The sequence below is a fragment of the Trematomus bernacchii genome, unplaced genomic scaffold (genome assembly GCF_902827165.1).
Source record: "Trematomus bernacchii unplaced genomic scaffold, fTreBer1.1, whole genome shotgun sequence".
Classification (NCBI taxonomy): Eukaryota; Metazoa; Chordata; class Actinopteri; order Perciformes; family Nototheniidae; genus Trematomus; species Trematomus bernacchii.
In genome coordinates, this window is record NW_022987607.1 from 451,178 (window position 1) to 474,474 (window position 23,297).

The 23,297-nt window shown below is 39.0% G+C and overlaps 1 protein-coding gene across 1 annotated transcript; it reads right to left on the reverse strand.

Annotated features, from left to right (window-relative positions):
* Positions 1-716: 716 nt before the first annotated feature.
* asns (asparagine synthetase) lies at positions 717-22,038 on the reverse strand. Its single transcript, XM_034131011.1, has 12 exons — positions 21,988-22,038; positions 15,419-15,667; positions 14,968-15,205; positions 13,761-13,946; positions 13,501-13,602; positions 13,221-13,348; positions 12,365-12,491; positions 6,348-6,454; positions 5,817-5,917; positions 4,214-4,295; positions 2,559-2,714; positions 717-1,147 (listed from the first exon to the last, which is right to left on the reverse strand). The coding sequence occupies exons 2-12, from the start codon at positions 15,665-15,667 to the stop codon at positions 935-937; spliced, it is 1,689 nt and encodes a 562-aa protein (XP_033986902.1). The 5' UTR covers positions 21,988-22,038; the 3' UTR covers positions 717-934.
* Positions 22,039-23,297: the final 1,259 nt, after the last annotated feature.

Consider the following 23,297-nt stretch of genomic DNA (forward strand, 5'->3'; position numbering starts at 1 on the left):
TATTAGTCAAATATGAAGAAGTTAAACTTTAAACATCCATGACTTAAACACTTTATCCAGGATAAAAGCCACATAGCTGCACCTGCAAGGTGAATACAGCTGGTAACAGAAAAAGTGTTTGAATGCGTACATTAACAGGTTTATGAAATCACTGCCCCGTCTAAGACACGAGTGGATCTGACTTTAATTACATTTGACTCGAGTGTTTCGTCAACTTAATGTGTTGCTTAAAATAATACTTCTGCATACAGTATGTGACACTGTGAGTGTTGCACGGCCAGATACGGCTCAGCTGACTCAGATAAGGAAATATATGATACATTATGATGTGATATGATATGAATGATAATGGGACACATCGACGTCTGCACTCACAGTGCCGCGGACTGTACTTAATGTTACTCTGATCCGGTTACTTATGTTGTGGCAGATATTAAAGTAAGCTTTCTTAACGCTAATGTTATAATAGTCAGATTGCTCTGAAGATGGGAGGGGATATTCTATTAATTTTCACGTTCACACAGTCAGTTGATTTTTGCCGGCCGTCTTTCCTGCAACGGCAGTTTTTCTGTATTTCCTCTATCCTGTAATATGACTTGATAAACTCCGCACACGGAGCTCTGATTGGTCAGCAGGCGGTGCTTTCACTGAGTTGATCTCTTAGCCTGCAACCTAACCCCCTCCCGAGGAGGTTAGCCGCTCAGCATAAGTTACCATGGAGATCTAGCCCGCTAAAAAGAGAACCAGTGTCGTAGGACCGGAAAGCCCGAGTTTTCCCTGAAGTCAGCCGGCTAAGCGAAAATCCGGCTTCGTAGTACAGGCCTCTGGTGCTTTGGTGTTTATTGGTGTATATATTAATTTCTGAGTTTCCTGTGATTACGTTGTTGGTCTGCTTTGAGTTGTTCGGACACACTGAGTCAGAAGTAGGGTCCTCTCACTGATCCTCCTTCTCGGGGGTGTAGAAGGCGAGGGTGCGTGCGGAGGGGTCGCTGCTCTGCGTCCAGCGGGGGAGCCAGTAGTGAGGGAGCCACTGGGATCGACCCGGGAATTGCTGCTCGAACACCTGACGGAAATAAAAGGCCTCTTTGGAGTGGGGGGGATTGTGAGGAAACGTCTGGGAGGCTTTTTCCATCTCATCGTCGTTCACCTGAGAGGAGGACAACAACAACAACGATCAATAAACACACTAAACAAAGTATAAACATTACAGGCTGGTTCTTTATATGTTAGAATAATACATATTTATAATTCTGTTTTCATACCTTTAATGGTTATTGGAAAAAATACAAGCTTTTGCTCAATAATAATATAAATAATAATAAAAATAAAAATAAATAATACATTAAAAATCATAATAATATTAAAGGTGGGGTAGGTAAGTTTGAGAAACCGGCTCGAGATACACTTTTTGTTATATTCCATGGAATGCTCTTAACATCCTGATAGCAATGAATATCTGAAGTGCTTTGACCAAAAATCCATAAAGAAACGTCATCTGTGGAAGCTGTAGTACTGTAAAAAGCACGACCAATCATCTGAGCCGGCCCGGCTAAAATAACTGGATGGCCTACCTGCCTGTCAGCCTTCCATCTGTGCACAAACTTATCTCGTGCCCTCATTGGTCATGTGCGCATTCGTGTGTGTTGGAGGAGGGGCTCTGTAAGGAAGTGGCAGATTTTTTCCGGCTGTGGGTGTTTCTCAATGTCGAGTACGCTTGCTTGGTAGCACATGTCTGCCGAGCATCTTGCTTCAGAAGCGAGTCAAGAATACTTCCTGGCATTCGGAAAACGAAGAGTGGAACACGCTAGCAAGTGTGCAGGTGTGTGTCATATGAGAGGCCCCGCCTTACATCTTCCGCCACAGATTTGGGGAAATTGGTCCGTGCGCAAAGCATTGTGGGGATTTTAAGACCGCAGAGTCTACTCATGTGCAGCCTCGATATTTCTCCAAACGGAGTACGCCGGGCTCGGTAGATTTCCAAGTATGCTGGAGATTGGAAAAGTACTTCGGCGGCACTCGATGACGTAGTATGCTTGAAATAGTGGCTCTGAAGCAGCTTTACTCGCGATTGAGAAACACCCTGTGTATTTTCAAATGTTAGCGATCTCGAGCTGGTTTCTCCAAAATTACCTACCCCACCTTTAATTTAAAAAATCTTAATAATAATGATTAAAATAATAATAATAAAATATAATTACTAATACAAAAATAACAAAAAAATGGTTATAATAATACAAAATAAAATTAAAATAATAATAATATTGCATTCTTAATAACAAAAAAAGATAATAAAAGTGTTTATGTAAAAGTTGTAATAAAAATAAGAATAATTAAAAAAATAAGAATAAAAAATGCCATGAAATTGCCATATTTTCTGATTTGGTTATTGTAAAATTCAACAGTAATTAGTGTATGTAACAGTCACAAACAAATAAAACAACAAGCTGTATGCACGCAATAAATATTTGAATGATTGTAATTTTTTTATCTGAACTGTGTTTCTCCCAACATCAGACATTTATTCTCCCAGCTAAATGTAAAATGTAAAAGTCTCGTACCATGGCCTCCAGGTGCTCCTGCAGACAGACGTACCACGACTTCTTCACGGACATCATGCCGTCACTGAAGGCCTCTTTACGCCTCCACAGGATCTCATCTGGGATCAGATCCAGGTCTCTGAACGAGTCCCTCAGGAGGTGCTTCTCCACCCCGTGCTGCACAAGAGGAACAAGAGAAGATATGTCTTTTATTAGTCCATTTATTAAACATGTTAGAAACAAAACAAACAATAACAATAATAATAATAATAATAATAATAATAATAATAATAATAACAACAAAGAGAAGCAAAATATTAAAAAAAACGTTCAAGGTATAAAAATATAAATGTTCCAATAGTTCCTGTCATGTTCAAAAGGGGCGAGAAGAAGAAGCTTAAACACGTTTCTGGTCCTCCTCTAGCGTACATTGTTCATGCAAATCAAAGATTAGGTCATCAAAGGCTAAACAAATCAATTCTTTACAAAACAACCAAAAACAAATAACTTTCACAGCGACAAGAAAGATCCAGCATGAGTTCACCGGTCCTGCTCAGAACATTCAGGATCTGGTTTCTAAATAAGAGTTTTAGTTTAGATAAAGTTTCACAGCTCATTATTACAGTTATTCCACAGATCAACACCTTCTATTGATCTGTTGATCTGTTGATCTGTTGATCTGTTGATCTGTTGATCGATTGATCTGTTGATCTGTTGATCTGTTGATCTATTGATCTGTTGATCTGTTGATCTGTTGATCTGTTGATCTGTTGATCTATTGATCTGTTGATCTGTTGATATATTGATCTGTTGATCTGTTGATCTGTTGATCTGCAGTGAAGTCTGGCATTTTGTAAAACACAGTTTCCTCTCAACAGGTGTGTGTTTTTCTCTCCGTGTGAAAAGTCCCTTGACATTATGAGGTCATTGTAAGATAAGATAAGATAAGATAAGATAAGATAAGATAAGATAAGATAAGATAAGATAAGATAAGATAAGATAAGATAAGATAAGATAAGATAAGATAAGATAAGATAAGATAAGAAGTCATTTATTGATCCCAATGTGTGAAATGTCTGCGTTGCAGCAGCATAAAAAGACAAGGCATTACATGAGAGAAATTAACAGACTAGAAATAATAAATAATAATACAATTAATAATAGAATATAATTAGTAATTCAAAACAATCCAAAATGTCAACATCTCAAATTGAAATAAAATAGCGTTAAAAAAATTAGAAATGTACATGTGGAAATACACATGTACATTAACACAATATAAAGCAGGATATTATAAATGCATTAATTGTGCGAGGAATGGATTATTAAATAATAGATTGGATATAATTGTGTGCATTACATGAATGCACAACAATATTTTGTATTACAGCTGATTTTTATTCCATATTTTATTCCTTCTATTCCATTACAATGTAAATACTGTTATATTTCACTATATTTGTAATTATTTTTTATATTTTTCTAGTTCTCTATCTGTGTTTTAATTCTTGTTTTTATGCACCACGACATCAAGTCAAATTCCTCGTACGTGTAAACCTACCTGGTGATGAACCTGAGCAGAGAGTTCTCCTCCACACATTCATACATCATTAATAATAAAGAGCTCCTGTGCTTTTCAAAGATGAACAGGTGAGTGTTTGGACGTAGAAACAGACCTTAGGAACCTTCATGTCGTCGGGCAGAGAAAGAAAGTACGCTGTGAGACGATGATCCAGGAACGGCACTCTGAGCTCCAGACTGAGGAGGACACATGACATTAGATTAAAAGTGACCCTTAAATCCAACATCTCTACGCTTTAAATTAAATACAAACAACTTATACAAAGACATCACTCTTTAGGAACTGGGATGGAGATGTTTTTGTTCTGTTTTCTGACATTTAAAACATTAAATGGATGTAGAAAATATGAGACTTATCAATAATGAAAACAGTCGTTAGTTGCCGCTCTATCCGTACCGATCAGTTTGAAATCTGATACCTTATTTGCTTTGATGGGTTTCATTAGTGCAGATATTAAGGCTCATTATTACATGGCTTAGTTGAATACTCGATTCTGATTGGTCAATTCAGAACACGTGACACGTTGTTAATCCAGAACAGACAGACCGCTGTCAAGCACTTATTGACCGTTGTTAAGGACGCTCACGTCTGCAGAAAGAAGTCCGGTCGATTGAACTGTAAACAGTTTGGCTGAAAAGCAAAGTGCATGCACATTTTCTAAATCTATAAAAGCATTTCAATTAATATTGGGAGTCATGTCGTTACTTTGTTGAGAATGTGGCCGTGTGATGAGCGGGATAATGTGCAGCGACTTGGTCATTATGGGGAAAAGAACACCCGACAGGCTGACCGCCTCGCTGCACATTATCCCGCTTATTAAGGTTTATTTTGCTTTAAAATATAATGCATTATTCATTTGGAGACTTTGACGTGTTCCTCTAACGAAGGATCTAATTGATCGTGTTTCAATTAAAGATGAAAGGCTGAAAGCTGGAGCTCGATATGATTTAGTGAAATGAGTGACGTCAGTCCATCGGGTGAAAGTAGAAAAGCAGAGATGGAGAGATGGAGCAATTAAAGAATAATAATTAGCACTAAAAGCCAGAAAGAGTCCTTTAAAAGTAATTCAATTTAGACGTGAAATGGAAAAAGAATCAGCTATTTTGTGTAAAATCAATTAATCATTAGTTTCATACAAAACAAACAAATAATTGCTTCTTTCAGATTTGTATAAATTAATAATAACAACATTCAATTAAAAATAATTATGCTAATAATAAAGAAATACATACAAATAATAACAAACAATTATAATAATAAATACAAAAGCAATACATAATAATAAAAAATAAATACAAAATAATAAGAAATAAATAACAAGAAGTTACCTGTGTTGTGTTCAAACATTAGAGTGTGTGTACAGCAGGTATTAGAGTGTGTGTACAGCAGGTATTCAAGTGTGTGTGCAGCAGGTATTAAAGTGTGTTACCTGTGTTGTATTAAAACATTAAAGTGTGTGTACAGCAGGTATTAAAGTGTGTTACCCGTGTTGTGTTAAAACATTAGAGTGTGTGTACAGCAGGTATTAGAGTGTGTGTACAGCAGGTATTCAAGTGTGTGTGCAGCAGGTATTAAAGTGTGTGTACAGCAGGTATTCAAGTGTGTGTACAGCAGGTATTAAAGTGTGTGTGCAGCAGGTATTAAAGTGTGTTACCTGTATTGTGTTTAAATCAGTAGAGGTGTGTGTGTTGTGTTACCCGTGAGCAGCGGTGGTCCGGTCCGCTCTCAGGACGTCGAACAGGTAAAGCTCCTTCATCAGACGGAGGCTTTCCTCTGCAGACGCTCGGGGAGACGGAGCCTGGAGGAGGAACACATCAATACAAAGTATAAGAACACTTCCTCACATACATCTGTCTCACGGTGATTTAAAAAACACGTCTGCACAAACAGACTGTTGTGTTTCTGTAACTACCTCTATAACTACACAGGAGGAGTTATTTGAATATTCTAGTATATAGTCTGCGTGCAAACTGCTTCCAATAAAAACACTTCCTGACATGCAGGCATTACCTTTATCTCATGGTGATTTAAAACACATGTGTGCACAAACAGACTGTTGTGTTTCTGTTTCTGTTGATGCCAAAATAACGTCTTAATGCATTTGGTACCTTGGTCATGTCACTCTAAATAACTCTGCAGGAGTATTTATTGGAATATTCTAGTATATATTGTGCATGCAAAGTGCTTCACATTAAAGACTGTAAACACATTGCTTTTGGAGCAGTGACCTTGTGGAAGTAGAGGTATCCCTGAGTGAGTTCATCAGCTCCTTCTCCAGAGAAAATCACCACGCTGTCCGACTTCTCCCTGATGTACTTCGACACCAAGTACATCCCTGCACACACAAACACAAACACAGGCTTTAATACACAAATCAGAATATGAGTTTGCACATCCATCTTCTACCGCTTCTCCGAGTCAGGTTGCATATCTGAATACTAAACGGGCAAATAGAAGCCTCTGAACGATGGCTGCAATTAAGAGGAAACAGAGTTCATGATCGATTGCATTTCATTAGTTTAATTTAATTGCATTCACATAAGTGATAAAGGCTTTACATGACTAACAGATGTTCTGTTTCAACATAAAGGAACTCTACATTAACTAATACCATGGATTAATACTCATTTATAATATTAATATTAAATTGACAGATGACCGAATTAAAAAACTTTATGGTCGAATCTCTGCATGAAAATAATGAGTAAGATAATCACTGTGATAAAAAACTAGATGTACGAGGAGCTGTTTTTTTAATAAGTATTGGTAGTTATCTTTTTATTTGAATGTTAAATTGCCTGTAGCTCAGATTAACGAGAGTTTTTTAATAAGCAACCCCTCATTTAGAGGAATGAAAGGAGGCTAGCGATACGTCTGGTTTAATATATAAATAGTAAATCAATCAGTTGCCAAAATTGCCATGGAAAGAATATGGAAAAGTATATATAGGATTTATTTCTCTCCCCTAACGAGGTGTAGATTTAGGCGTTCAGAATGGACAGCCATGTTACCACCTACATCTTTCTGGTATAACACACTTTTGTATTTATTTTTTACTATGTTTCCCATCACTCACTGTTTGGAAAACACTGAATGTCCTCTTCCAACATGAGAGTAACATGATAACAAAGGTATCCCAACTGTAGCTGTGTACATGACAGGATGTGTGATTACCTAGAAGAGCATCAGGACTGTTTGAGGCATATGATAGCTATGTGATTAACATGATGATTCAGCCTCTATGGAGATAGACATATGACAAGCATGATCATTTCTGACGTGGAGCTAATCTCATTTCATTTCATTTCAAACCTTTATTTAACCAGATTGGTCCCATTGAGATCATGGATCTCTTTTTCAGGTTCCACATGGAACATAAAACAATAAAGGACATCATACATTATATTTACAGGATACATTTACATAGTTATAGACATTTACAAGTACCCATAGTATCAACGAGCATTTCATTTAGCCTAGCTTTAAAAACATGCAGAGGAATGAGATTGCTCAGTTTCAATTCTTGCTGAAGATTGTTCCAATCAAGTGGAGCTGCGCACATAAAAGCTGTTTTACCTAAGACAATCCTTGCTCTTGGCACATCTAACAATACTACATCATGCGATCTCAGACAATAGCTGCTTGCAACTCTCTGTGTTATCAGAGAGCAGATATAATACGGGAGTTTACCCAACAAAGCTTTATAAATAAACGTGTACCAATGACTGAGCCTCCGTACAGTAAGTGATGGCAGACCTGCCTTGGCATACAGGGTACAGTGATGTGTAAGTGCTTTACAATTTGTGACAAATCTCAGTGCGCTGTGATAGGCGGCATCTAACTTGTTCAGGCAATGGGCAGGTGCATTCATATACAACAAATCACCATAGTCCAGCACAGGTCAAAAGGTCACAGAGCCTTTTCCTGGCCTCAAGTGAGAAACAGGACTTGTTTCTGAAAAAGAAACCTAGTCTAACCCTCAGCTTTTTAAGCAGGTTATTGACCTGAAGTAAGACAATCATCAAGCCAGATACCAAGGTATTTATAACAGCTAACCACTTCTAGTACTTGTCCTTGCATAGTAACAATATCCAAAACAGTCTCTGGTGTCTTTTTAGCTTTAGAAAAGAGCATTACCTTGGTTTTATCAACATTTAAAAGAAGCTTAAGCTCAGAGAGCTGAGTCTGAATAATGTTAAAAACAGCCTGTAATTTAACACCAGCCTCCTTAATGGAGGGACCTGCACAGTACCGGTATCATCCGCATAAAAATGTAAAGTAGCTTCATCCACATTTTCACCTAAACTGTTGATATAGATGGAGAATAAAAGTGGACCTAAAACAGAACCTTGAGGAACACCATTAGCAATGTTTAACCACTCAGAAGTGAGCCCATCAAAGTGAACACATTGGGACCTTTCAGAGAGGTAGTTCACAAACCACCCCACTGCATGGCTGGATAAGCCAATACTGAGTAGCCTCTGCTTTAAGATGCGATGATCGACGGTATCAAACGCTTTGGAAAGGTCAATAAATAGAGCTGCACAACTCTGCTTATTATCTAAAATACTCGCCACATCATTCACCACTTTCATTGTGGCAGTGATGGTGCTATGTTGCTTTCTGAAGCCTGACTGATGTTTAGACAGGATGTCATGTTTACATAAAAACTCCTTTACTTGTTCACTCACTTGGCGTTCAAGAACCTTAGCCAGAACTGATAATTTAGAGATGGGCCTATAGTTATTTAAAATAGTTGCCTCCCCTCCTTTTAGCAAAGGCAGGACATAAGCTGACTTCCATACTTTAGGAATTGCATTTGTGCTGAGGGAGAGGTTAAAAAGAGAAGTGAGAGGTGGAGCAATAAAATCTGCAGCTATCTTTAAAAAGAAAGGTTCTACGTTGTCCGGGCCGGCCGGTTTCTTAGGATCTAACTTAGATAATGCTTCATGAACAACATTTACAGTAAAAGGAGTAAAACTGAAAGGGTTTTCCAGACCACATTGTTCAGAGTCACAGACTGTGGTGTTCACAGAAGCAGAGTTAGTGACAGAATCAAACAGAGAGCCACAGGACACAAAATGCTCATTAAAGCAATTGAACATGGTGGCCCTGTCCGATATAGAGCCAGATGCTGTGGTAAGGCACGGAGGTAGCTCATTACGGATATCACCGGTGGATAACGATTTTATGGCTTTCCAACATTTCCTAGGATTATTTAGGTTTTCTGTGGTAACTGACAAATAGTACTTCGACTTAGCACTTTTGACCTGTGAAGTGAAGCTATTCCTTAGCTGCCTAAAACGCAGCCATTCTACCTCTGAGCCTGATTTCCTAGCCTTTGCCCAGGCCTTGTTTCTCTCATGCAGGAGACTGGACAGTTCAGCAGGAAACCAAGGATTGTCTCGTCCCTTTACTCTAAATGTACGTAGGGGTGCATGTCTATCAATGATCTCCATAAAACCAAGATACAAATAAGACCATGCAGTTTCAACATCAGCACACAGATCGATTTTTCCCCAATCAAACCCAAACAGATCATGAACAAAACCCTGCTCCACAAAATGTTTTATGTCTCTCTTAATAATAATACGAGGTTTAACCTTTTGGACCTTAGTGTCCCTAATTGTGGCTACAGCACAGTGGTCACTCACATCATTCGCAAATACTCCCACAGATGAGTATTTATAGGGAACATTAGTTAGAATGAGATCAATTAGGGAGGATTTATTAGGGGACTTAATGTTAGGGCGAGTAGGACTGTCAACAATCTGAGTAACATTCAGAGAGATACAAAGGTTTTTAAAATCCTCTGATACTGCAGTTAACCAGTCCCAGTTCAAATCTCCAAGTAGCACTATTTCCTTGTAGTCAAGTTGAGATAAAAGATTTGCTAGTGAAGACAAGGAGTCCTTGACAGCTGAGGGGGGTCTGTAACAGCCCACCACCATGACCTGTTGACCCTTTGCCACTTCTATATTTAAGGCTAAACATTTGAATTGCTTACTGATAGATTTGGAAACTAATGTGGTTACACTGAACTTATTCTTAACATAAATGGCAACGCCACCACCTTTATTAGGCCGGTCGGAGCGATACACATTATAACCATTTAAGGCAATGTCAGAGGCCAAAATAGATTTATTTAGCCAAGTTTCTGATAAAACAATGACGTCAGCGTCAGTCGAGCTTGCCCAAATGCGGACAAAATCTAGTTTACCTAACAGACTGCGCACATTCAAGTGGATGAAACCCAACCCAGACCTAGCTTTAAAATCAGCAGGAGTAGCGATCTGACTACTACTACTGGGCGGACCAGGGTTAGGGTGAACATTTCCTGACAGTAATAAATCCTTGACAGCGGTCTGTCTGTTCTGGATTAACAACGTGTCACGTGTTCTGAATTGACCAATCAGAATCGAGTATTCAACTAAACCATGTAATAATCTTAATTAATGTGTGTGTTTTTATTTTAAACTATGGTTTTAGTTACTCTCAAGTATTCTGTTAAAAAAACTGCTCATTAACTTTCTGTAATAGCTCATTAATAAAAAGTATGCACACATTTAGAGCACAACCATTGACCAATTCTTAATTCATATTGTGTATTTAACATTTCGGCTCACACGTGAACCACTAAGTATCATTTAAAATGAGAGAAATGTTAGCAGGAATCACTCACGTGCAATCTCCGCCCGCCATGTGGTGGAAGAAAATACAATTATTTGACATTAAATGTTAATAAGTGAAGGTTTTTCTTCTGCCGAATTATTACATTTAATGTGTTTATTAATTGGACATTGGTAACCATGTTGTTAGATGTTTATGTCTTTCGTTATAGCTAATACAATATTAAAAAGGTCGGATCTTGAATGGAGTTTGGTTTAAGGTGCTCTGGACAGCGAACATTTATTGTAAAGTAGGTGGAAGGAAAATTAACCTATTTGACATTAAATGGTAAAAAGTTAAGATTTTCTCTCTGCCGAATTGATAAATATCATGTATCATTTAATGAGAGATCGATAACTACGTTGTTGGATGTGTATTTATTTCGTTATAGCTGATGCAATCTCAAAAAGGTGGGATTTTGAATGGGGTTTGGTGTAAGGTGCTCTGGACACAATACAGCTCACATTTATTGTAAAGTAGGTGGAAGAAAAGGAATCTAACATTATTTCATATAATATCATTTATATTTTTTCTGTGCCGAATTGAAAAAGACAATGTATTATTTAATGAGAGATCGATAACCATGTTGTTAGATGATTATTTATTTTGTTATAGCTGATTTTGAATGGAGTTTGGTGTAAGTTGCTCTGGACACATTTATTGTATCGTAAGCTGAATGATTGTCCCAGACAGTCAGTCTGGCTCCACCATTCATTCCGCTTCACAGGTTTATTTAAATAAAGCCAAAGCTCACAGACTGCTGACCCTGAGACTCAGCAGATGACACCTTTCAGGCCATATGTGAACTTTCTCACCAGGAAAACCGATGGAAAAGAATACTTTACCTAAGATAAAACACCAATACATTAATGTCAAAAATACTCCATTAAAACTCCTTAAATTCTCACGTAAGTAACAGTGCAGAAGTAGTTGCAAAATGTACTTAAAGTAAAAGTACTTATTCTGAAATGTCCTCCATTAGTTTAACATATGATTAATTATATGCCACCACCTTTATTAGGCCGGTCGGAGCGATACACATTATAACCATTTAAGGCAATGTCAGAGGCCAAAATAGATTTATTTAGCCAAGTTTCTGATAACACAATGACGTCAGCGTCAGTCGAGCTTGCCCAAATGCGGACAAAATCTAGTTTACCTAACAGACTGCGCACATTCAAGTGGATGAAACCCAACCCAGACCTAGCTTTAAAATCAGCAGGAGTAGCGATCTGACTACTACTACTGGGCGGACCAGGGTTAGGGTGAACATTTCCTGACAGTAATAACAACAACAAAACCAGGCATCTTTTCCTCTTAAACGACACACACACATTATCATCTACTTTAGAATCACCGGAAAAGTCTGAACTAAACATTGAATACTGCTTTCTATTCCTCCATCTTGTGACTGTGTAACTCCCTCTCTTGGATATCAGCATGTGAAGGACACTGTTCAGGAACTAGTTGATGCTCTGTATGTGATGACTACTTCCATTCTGGAGAGGATCACAAATACATGGATCCTGAGATTGAAGCTCAAGCCGGGGACCAGTGAGATTATTCGAACACTCACCGACGGAGGCTCGTACGGTGGTGATGTCGTACGTCTCCAGGTGGAAGATCACGTCCTCCACCGCCTGGATCCCGTCCTCCGCGCTGAAGTTCACCTCGTGGTGCTCGCTGCCGATGTGAGCGGCAACCTGAGGGAAACAGAAAGAAATAAACAATTACTAAAAACACTGCTGAGAGAGACAGGGATTTTAGCCTTTGCAGACCATTTACATGCACTAAAACCTAAAGAACACACTACAGGAGAGGGAAAACACCAAAAAGCAGAATTGGAACTCTTTAAAAGACCTATTATGCAAAATGCACTTTTTGATGTCTTTTATACATAACCATGTGTCCCCGGTGTGTCCCCGGTGTGTCCCCGGTGTGTCCCCGGTGTGTCAGGGAACTCACAAAGTGTCAGAAAATAAAACCCTCTCTCTTTTCCTCCGTACCCATATCTCTAAAAAGATTAAAAAAAACTCCTATGACGTCATTGGCGACGTATAAACGTATAAATATACCTTATATAGGTATGGCCCTACAATATATCATTTAAATATAGCATGATAGGTTTCCTTTAAGAAAGAACATGTCAAGCTATGTGCTGTATCAGAAACAATGCGCAACGTGTTTTGGGAGTAATATGCTCTGTGTTTACATTAGCAAGCATGCTAACACTCAGAGCTAACGCTGTAGGCTACTGCAGAGAATATGTGTAACGTAATGTCCTAGTGGTAAACCCTGCGAGAGAGAAACGTTTGAGCTCCATACTGTTTCAGAAATAATGCTTGAAGTGGTTAGGAGCATAATATGGCATTTAATCACCGCAGCGTTTAGCTGATGTGAACCTTTATAAAGCCTGTCTGTATGTTCCTGACCTTTCGAGCAGCGAGGATGTCCGGACTGTCCTCTGATCCGATGGAGAAAGTCTGGATTTTATACGGCAGCTTCTCCTCTTTAGCCAGCTTCACCAGAGTGGCTGCAACCAGACTGGAGTCCAGCCCACCTGTCAATCAACACAGAGCTGTCAATCAACACAGAGCTGATTGTATAGCTCCTCCACCAACAGCAGTTAGCCTCCAGACAGCATTAGGGCGCGTCACCCGGGTAAATATGCCTACTGTTTATGTTTTAAGAAATCTAATGGTATGATTTCACCTGACAGCAGACAGCCGATCCTCCTCTGAGCCATGAGGCGTTTCTTCACTGCGTTCTCAAACAGAGTCCTGATGTTGCTCTTCACCGTTTCCTCGTCAAAACCTGCGAAGAAACATCAGTTTTATACTAAATCATTCATGCAAAATGCTTCCTAAATCGAACCAACGCTAGATAATATAAATAAATGGCTCTGTGTTGGGACGCCTGGGACGCTTCAGCTGTTCATGTGATAATAACATCTTTAAATCTGATTTCTCCACCTGATGGCAGCGTCTCCAGCGAGTCGCAGACAGCGTGCTCGGGCTCGTCGGTGCAGCAGTGAAACGCCTCCATCTGAACGGAGCAAACCTTCCCGTTCTGCATCAGGTCGAACTCCTCGAAGTGTCCCGGGAGGACCGGTTCGATGCTGGCAGGAGACGGCATGGCGTGAGTGATCTCTGTGAGGCCTGGGAGCAAAAGAACAACAGAGAGTTATCAGAAAGATGTAGTATGAGTACTGTCTCTCTGATCTTTTTTATTAGATATATAAATTCTCTGGAGAACATGACGCCCGTAAACGAGATGTCTCCTGACGTTAACAACAACGTGACGTTAACAACAACGTGACGTTAACAACAACGTGACGTAAACAACAACGTGACGTCGGAGCTCCGTAAAAACAAAGCAGTCTCTGCCGTCTGACGCTCTGTTTGATTCTCATATCTCTGGAGGAGTTATACCGTTTCTGAGGAACAGAAATATTGTTTTCTGGAATCACTCTGCTCTTTGGTTTGAGGGCGCAGCGCTCCTGTTACCCGGTGCAGGAGCTCAATCCCAGCGATAATCAGAAAACAAAACACACTGGCATTGGGATATATTTTTTATAAATCCTCTGGAGCAGAGAGAGGAGCTGTGGATTATTATTATTGATTAATGCATCATTGTTTCTTAGGGTCAAAAACACTAAACTCACAACTTAAAATGAAAGCATTTAGTTTATTTAATAAAAGAGCACATGTTCAATGTGAAAAGTGACAGTAGATATAGATTAGTTGCAATTTGGTGCTATATATATATATAAATAAATATATATTAAAAAAAAAGAAATTATAATTTTTTATTTTAAACACCTTGGATTTCAGGCGGGGCGCGGGGCTCCGTTGGCGGGGCGCGGGGCTCCGTTGGCGGGGCGCAGCGCCCCTCCAAGACAATGGTAGGGGAAACACTGCCTTGCTATGTCATACGTATGATGTATCTTTATTAGCGTTCCCAGTACTGTAAGCCTTTATGTTGCAATGTTTTTACTGATTGTATTTACTTGTTATTTTAAATAAAATTGTTTTTTAGGGTGACCTATAACATCTGTCCGGGGACTACAGATGAAAAACAGCCTCTTGGCACATTTACAGACATGTGTATTAATGTACACTGACCCTGTCACATAAATAAATACAATAAATACAAATAAAGGCCCCAGATCTACGGTACCTTTGGCCTCTGAGCAGAGAGCCAGGAACCCGTCGTCTGTGCTCAGTTTGAAGAGCGGCCTCACTCCGTACGTGTCTCTCCCCACAAACAACTTGTTCCTCTGGGTGTCCAGCAGGATGAAGGCAAACACCCCGTCCAGCAGCGCCGCCATCTTCCTGATCCCAAAGCGGTCGTACAGGTGCAGCAGAACCTCCCCGTCCCCCGCCGTCTGGGGCTCGAAGTCAAACTGCTTCTCCAGCTGCAGGGACACATGGACATATATATATTTATATCACCTTTGCATGCATGCTGATATCTCTCTGTCAATATCTCCCTGTTGTAGTACAGCCACAGGAAGGGGAACCTCTTGATGCATGTTTGTAATACTTTATAGTGTGTGTATTATCCGTGTTTACTATGTGTTGCTCCGTCTGACAGCTGCCGTATAAATCCCTGTTCACTTTATACTGACCGTGAGGTGGTTGTAGATCTCTCCGTTGTAGACCAGCCACAGGAAGGGGAACTTCTTGATGCGCAGCGGCTGCATGCCGTACAGCTGGTCCACCACGGCCAGCCAGTGGAACCCGAAGCAGCAGTTTGTGAAGCCTTTAACGTTCTCGAAGCGGAAAGCGTCGGGGCCGCGGTGAGCGATCCTCATGGCGCTGGTGACCTGCACCGAGAGGCACTCATCGTTGCCGAACAACGCCCAGATACCACACATCTCTGCAGGGGAGGGACAACAGGAAGAGAGGGTCTGTTAGTGAGCAGATTCAAGCCCAGATACCACACATAACATTAAGACAAAAGAAACAAACACAAAAAAAGACAATTCATGAAAGCGATAAAATAATGGTTGCAGCTAAAAGGATCTGAAGAGGGGCTATTAGTGAGGAGTAAAATACATATAATCTAAACATTAAAAAATATATATAAAACAGTGAAGTGTCGATGCCTCTTTTTTATTAACGTAATTTTATATATTGTAAATATATTTTTGTGTTTTTTTAAAACTTTTAGTGTTTTTTCAGATGTTTAAGTGTTTAGTTAAATGTTAACAATGTTTTAAAGATGTTTTAGTTTCTTATTTTATTGAAATGTTTTGTGGTTTAAAAAAATGGTTTAGTGGTTTAGTGTAAGTGTTTGATTTAATGTTGAAGTGTTTTAAGATGTGTAAAATGCTTTATTGATTTCTTTTAAAACGCTGTGTTTTAACCTTCAGGGCCACTTTATAAAAATGCCCTAAAACCGCTCTGAACCAAATGTCTAAATAAAGTTGTTTACCCACTAAAGAGTTAACAGTGTGTTTGTTTCCTCTGCTCCAAAAGGGTTGAGCTCACAGAGAAACCCTGTTCCCTCTTTCTAAAGGCGGAGGATTTGTTTCCCAGCTGCTTTTAAAGAAGTGTTTCCCAGCCGTTTAAAGAGAAAGGACTGAGGGTCGTGTTACATTACTGACCTAGAAATGATTCCCACTGTCCCTGAACACATCACCGCTATTATACTACCCATCAGATGGACTTTCTGTTAATTGCAGTCAGGCCTACATTTGGCTCGTTATCTAGTGAAGTAAACCTGATGTCCCACATTTGGGCAGCCCTGCTTAAGAGGACATTTTTTGTAATAATGTGTTTATTTTTATCATCATGCACTAAACTAAGTTCCTGTGCTCTCTTAGGTCCTTACACTGGCTTCCTATCTGTCTAAGAACTGATTTCACAATATTATTTATTGCAAAATGTCCGCAGTGTTAAGATTATAAATAGTGTTTAAATTAAATATAAATACAAATATTTAAATATAATAATTCATTATAATGGTTCCAAAATGTATAAAGAACATTTTTTATTTACAAAAATAAAACACTGATTTATATTATAATTATTTTTAATTGTTTTATTTGGCTAGAAACATTTAAAGGTTAATATGCTGCCAGCCTTGCTACAGAAATGATATAATTAATCATATGTTAAACTAAATATAACTTATGGAGGACATTTCAGAATAAGTACTTTTACTTTAAGTACATTTTGCAACTACTTCTGCACTGTTACTTACGTGAGAATTTAAGGAGTTTTAATGGAGTATTTTTGACATTAATGTATTGGTGTTTTATCTTAGGTAAAGTATTCTTTTCCATCGGTTTTCCTGGTGAGAAAGTTCACATATGGCCTGAAAGGTGTCATCTGCTGAGTCTCAGGGTCAGCAGTCTGTGAGCTTTGGCTTTATTTAAATAAACCTGTGAAGCGGAATGAATGGTGGAGCCAGACTGACTGTCTGGGACAATCATTCAGCTTACGATACAATAAATGTGTCCAGAGCAACTTACACCAAACTCCATTCAAAATCAGCTATAACAAAATAAATAATCATCTAACAACATGGTTATCGATCTCTCATTAAATAATACATTGTCTTTTTCAATTCGGCACAGAAAAAATATAAATGATATTATATGAAATAATGTTAGATTCCTTTTCTTCCACCTACTTTACAATAAATGTGAGCTGTATTGTGTCCAGAGCACCTTACACCAAACCCCATTCAAAATCCCACCTTTTTGAGATTGCATCAGCTATAACGAAATAAATACACATCCAACAACGTAGTTATCGATCTCTCATTAAATGATACATGATATTTATCAATTCGGCAGAGAGAAAATCTTAACTTTTTACCATTTAATGTCAAATAGGTTAATTTTCCTTCCACCTACTTTACAATAAATGTTCGCTGTCCAGAGCACCTTAAACCAAACTCCATTCAAGATCCGACCTTTTTAATATTGTATTAGCTATAACGAAAGAAATAAACATCTAACAACATGGTTACCAATGTCCAATTAATAAACACATTAAATGTAATAATTCGGCAGAAGAAAAACCTTCACTTATTAACATTTAATGTCAAATAATTGTATTTTCTTCCACCACATGGCGGGCGGAGATTGCACGTGAGTGATTCCTGCTAAGATTTCTCTCATTTTAAATTATGCTTAGTGGTTCACGTGTGAGCCGAAATGTTAAATACACAATATGAATTAAGAATTGGTCAATGGTTGTGCTCTAAATGTGTGCATACTTTTTAGTAATGAGCTATTACAGAAAGTTAATGAGCAGTTTTTTAACAGAATACTTGAGAGTAACTAAAACCATAGTTTAAAATAAAAACACACACATTAATTAAGATTATTACATGGTTTAGTTGAATACTCGATTCTGATTGGTCAATTCAAAACACGTGACACGTTGTTAATCCAGAACAGACAGACCGCTGTCAAGGATTTATTACTGTCAGGAAATGTTCACCCTAACCCTGGTCCGCCCAGTAGTAGTAGTCAGATGGCTACTCCTGCTGATTTTAAAGCTAGGTCTGGGTTGGGTTTCATCCACTTGAATGTGCGCAGTCTGTTAGGTAAACTAGATTTTGTCCGCATTTGGGCAAGCTCGACTGACGCTGACGTCATTGTTTTATCAGAAACTTGGCTAAATAAATCTATTTTGGCCTCTGACATTGCCTTAAATGGTTATAATGTGTATCGTACCGACCGGCCTAATAAAGGTGGTGGCGTTGCCATTTATGTTAAGAATAAGTTCAGTGTAACCACATTAGTTTCCAAATCTATCAGTAAGCAATTCGAATTTTTAGCCTTAAATATAGAAGTGGCAAAGGGTCAACAGGTCATGGTGGTGGGCTGTTACAGACCCCCCTCAGCTGTCAAGGACTCCTTGTCTTCACTAGCAAATCTTTTATTTCAACTTGACTACAAGGAAATAGTGCTACTTGGAGATTTGAACTGGGACTGGTTAACTGCAGTATCAGAGGATTTTAAAAACCTTTGTATCTCTCTGAATGTTACTCAGATTGTTGACAGTCCTACTCGCCCTAACGTTAAGTCCCCTAATAAATCATCCCTAATTGATCTCATTCTAACTAATGTTCCCTATAAATACTCATCTGTGGGAGTATTTGCGAATGATGTGAGTGACCACTGTGCTGTAGACACAATTAGGGACACTAAGGTCCAAAAGGTTAAACCTCGTATTATCATTAAGAGAGACATAAAACATTTTGTGGAGCAGGGTTTTGTTCATGATCTGTTTGGGTTTGATTGGGGAAAAATCAATCTGTGTGCTGATGTTGAAACTGCATGGTCTTATTTGTATCTTGGTTTTATGGAGATCATTGATAGACATGCACCCCTACGTACATTTAGAGTAAAGGGACGAGACAATCCTTGGTTTCCTGCTGAACTGTCCAGTCTCCTGCATGAGAGAAACAAGGCCTGGGCAAAGGCTAGGAAATCAGGCTCAGAGGTAGAATGGCTGCGTTTTTAGGCAGCTAAGGAATAGCTTCACATCACATGTCAAAAGTGCTAAGTCGAAGTATTATCTGTCAGTTACCACAGAAAACCTAAATAATCCTTGGAAAGCCATAAAATCAATATCCACCGGTGAGATCCGTAATGAGCTACCTCCGTGCCTTACCACAGCATCTGGCTCTATATCGGACAGGGCCACCATGTTCAATTGCTTTAATGAGCATTTTGTGTCCTGTGGCTCTCTGTTTGATTCTGTCACTAACTCTGCTTCTGTGAACACCACAGTCTGTGACTCTGAACAATGTGGTCTGGAAAACTCTCTGAACTTAAGCTTCTTTTAAATGTTGATAAAACCAAGGTAATGCTTTTTTCAAAAGCTAAAAAGACACCAGAGCCTGTTTTAGATATTGTTACTATGCAAGGACAAGTACTAGAAGTGGTTGCCTGTTATAAATACCTTGGTATCTGGCTTGGTGATTGTCTTACTTTTAAACTTCATGTCAATAACCTGCTTAAAAAGCTGAGGGTTAGACTAGGTTTCTTTTTCAGAAACAAGTCCTGTTTCTCACTTGAGGCCAGGAAAAGGCTCTGTGACCTTTTGACCTGTGCTGGACTATGGTGATTTGTTGTATAGGAATGCACCTGCCCATTGCCTGAACAAGTTAGATGCCGCCTATCACAGCGCACTGAGATTTGTCACAAATTGTAAAGCACTTACACATCACTGTACCCTGTATTCCAAGGCAGGTCTGCCATCACTTACTGTACGGAGGCTCAGTCATTGGTACACGTTTATTTATAAAGCTTTGTTGGGTAAACTCCCGTATTATATCTGCTCTCTGATAACCAGTGGCGACTGGTCATTAGGGGCAGGTGGGGCACAGCCCCACCTAGTGTCAGCAGAAAGTATTACAAATAATGATTACAAAAATGCAAAAAAATAAATAAAAAAATATATAAAATATATTTTAAGATCATGTTTAATCATCTGATTCGTCTGTACATTTCTGTTTTAGTCTGTGTTCTTCTAATTAGTGTGTCTACAGTCACAGTGTGTGCCTATTGAGCTGTTTAGAGCCATGTGGGACAAAACCTGATTATGCCCCTTCCTCTCGCTGTGAAGTCAACGGTGACTGTAAAAACTTCACTGCGCATGCTCAGAGTATTTTGTAATGTAATGTGTGTGGCAAAAAAATAATGACCAGAGGGGCATGGAGCTACCATCCCCACCATATGTCATCTCAAATCATTCAGAGCTGATTGGCTGTAAGTACGTGTGCCGCGAAAAGTGTGCTGTGTGAAGAGGAGACGAGAGCTGCAGTGGCGCGTCCTAAAACCAGGAAGTAAGCACAAAAAAGCAATGAGATTTCTCCAGAGGATTTTAGAAAATAGCTCGAAATAAGATCTGTGGGAAACGTACCTGTTAGATAAATGCACGTTTTGATTAGCCGGATAACATCCACATGTCTACCCTACTTATATAATTTTTTTATCATAAATCTATGGATTAGATTTATGATAGACTTTTGAAACTACAAGAACATAAGGAGGACTTTTACAAAAAAGTAATAGAAATGTTTGTCCAGAAGGATAGGCAAATGGACTTCATCTTCAAGTCAAGGTAAGACCGCCATTTTATTGAAAATGGGATCTTACTAAGAGAGAACAATTCAATATTTAAATGATAAAATGAAATTTTTTGGGTATCCTTTTGTTGAACTGTCTGTTTAAAATTAATCGAAGCATCAGACAAAAAAAAGCTTTTGAAAATAATATTATATTTTGGTTTAGGTCAAAATATAATATTTGTAAACCTGAAGAGTCAGTGCCAGTGCCTCACCAGCCATGAACCTCACTGCACGTCACTGCAGAAGCTTATATATAGACATCTAAGTTTTTTGTGCCCCACCACTTTTGTACATATAAAAACGCCACTGCTGATAACACAGAGAGTTGCAAGCAGCTATTGTCTGAGATCGCATGATGTAGTATTGTTAGATGTGCCAAGAGCAAGGACTGTCTTAGGTAAAACAGCTTTTATGTGCGCAGCTCCACTTGATTGGAACAATCTTCAGCAAGAATTGAAATTGAGCAATCTCATTCCTCTGCATGTTTTTAAAGCTAGGCTAAATGAAATGCTCGTTGATACTATGGGTACTTGTAAATGTCTATAATATGTAAATGTATCCTGTAAATATAATGTATGATGTCCTTTATTGTTTTATGTTCCATGTGGAACCTATATGCTGCAGGTCTCCCTTGAAAAAGAGATCCATGATCTCAATGGGACCAATCTGGTTAAATAAAGGTTTGAAATGAAATGAAATGAATTGACCGTTGTTAAGAACGCTCACATATGCACAAACAAGTCCGTTCGATTTAACTGTATACAGTTTGGCTGAAAAGCAAACTGTAAAAAAAGCAGTTTGCTTTTCGAACTGACAAGACAAGAGCAACAAGAAAACGGAGAAGTAACGGGCAGAAACCCTCCTTTTTACGCAGCGGTCCAGACATAGACATCAAACGGCAAAACATATTCAGTTGCCAGTTATTTTGGCATTAGGGCAGGGATATCTAGATACTTTCCAAGGTTTGACATAATGAATTGTGCTACTTTTAAGCAAGCAACGATGTTTTCAAATCTGTAATCAAAAAGCTCCGCCTGCCTGTCGGGTGTTCTTTTCCCCATAATGACCGCCTCGCTGCACATTATCCCTTACACTTACCTTGTTTTTAACTGATTTCCGTAGACTTGATGAAGGCAGTGATCGTTTATGTTCTGATGCACTGACTCAGAGTGACAATTAACATCAGTACTGTACATCATCACCGGAGATCGCTCCTTCAAAATAAGAGCGGAGGATAAGATAAGATGGACCTTTATTCAGGAGTTAGAGCACCAACAGAGAGAGGGGAAAACAGGTCAGATTCACACAGCCTGTGAAGTACAAGATCTGAGGACTTCTACTGAAGTACAAGATCTGAGGACTTTTACTCAAGTACAAGATCTGAGTACTTTTACTAAAGTACAAGATCTGACTACTTCTACTTTAACTCAAGTACAATACCTGTGTACTTCTAACATGGTGTTTTATTTTGAAGGCTGGGTGAACAGAAGAGGCGGAAGTGATGTTCAGTAAACGTGAAGCCGCAACACGGAGTGCGGTTGCATCAGGCAGGGACCCAGTGGCGGCCGGTCCATAGGGGCGCTAGGGGCGCCGCCCCACCTCTTCCCATATTGAAAAAAATAAAAATAAATAATAATTAAAATTAAAATTAAAAAAAAAAATATGTTTAAAAAAATATATATGTTTTTATTTTTATTTTTAATGAACAAGGTAAATATTATATAATTGGTATCAGTAAAATGTATAATCTACAATAAAATCTCGTTTAAAATTGTGTTACGATGTCTAAAGTTACTGATAAGTCACATGTTTCCTGCCTGGCCTTGCCCATGGACCTTCTCTCGTCTGGGCGCTAAGAGAGGAGCCTTTAACCAGTGCAGCAGCAGCCACCAGCAGCTGACTGTTGCTATCTGTAACGTGTAAACTATGCCGCGAAAATATAATTTCAGCCAATCAGCGTCGTCAAAGATGACGGTCACCGGGCGCCAATGTCAGCGCCCAGTGCAGTCTGTGAGTAGTTTGGACAGTGACTCGTATCCGGTTGACGCAGTAGTTGATGAGGATGGCTTCGTGTGCAGGTGGAGTCTCCGGACCTCGGTCCGCGCCTAATTCTGTTCAAGAGCTAATCTCCAATCCTTTCGAAAGGAGAAGTTTGGCAGATAAATTGTTGCTTAAAGACCTTGCACCGGACCAACCCGATTTGAATATATCGCAGCAATCTCGTGAAAAAGACAACATTTATACACGAGGCTTCACAAGTAGCTGGTACACAAGAAAGGCTTGGCTAGCTGGATGCAAACAGGTAAATGCTGTCTTTTGTTTCCCATGCTTGGATATCACTTTATATGTAGAGAGGAGGTTTCCCATGGTTGTTAGAAGTTTATTAATAAGTGGGCATTTATCACAGA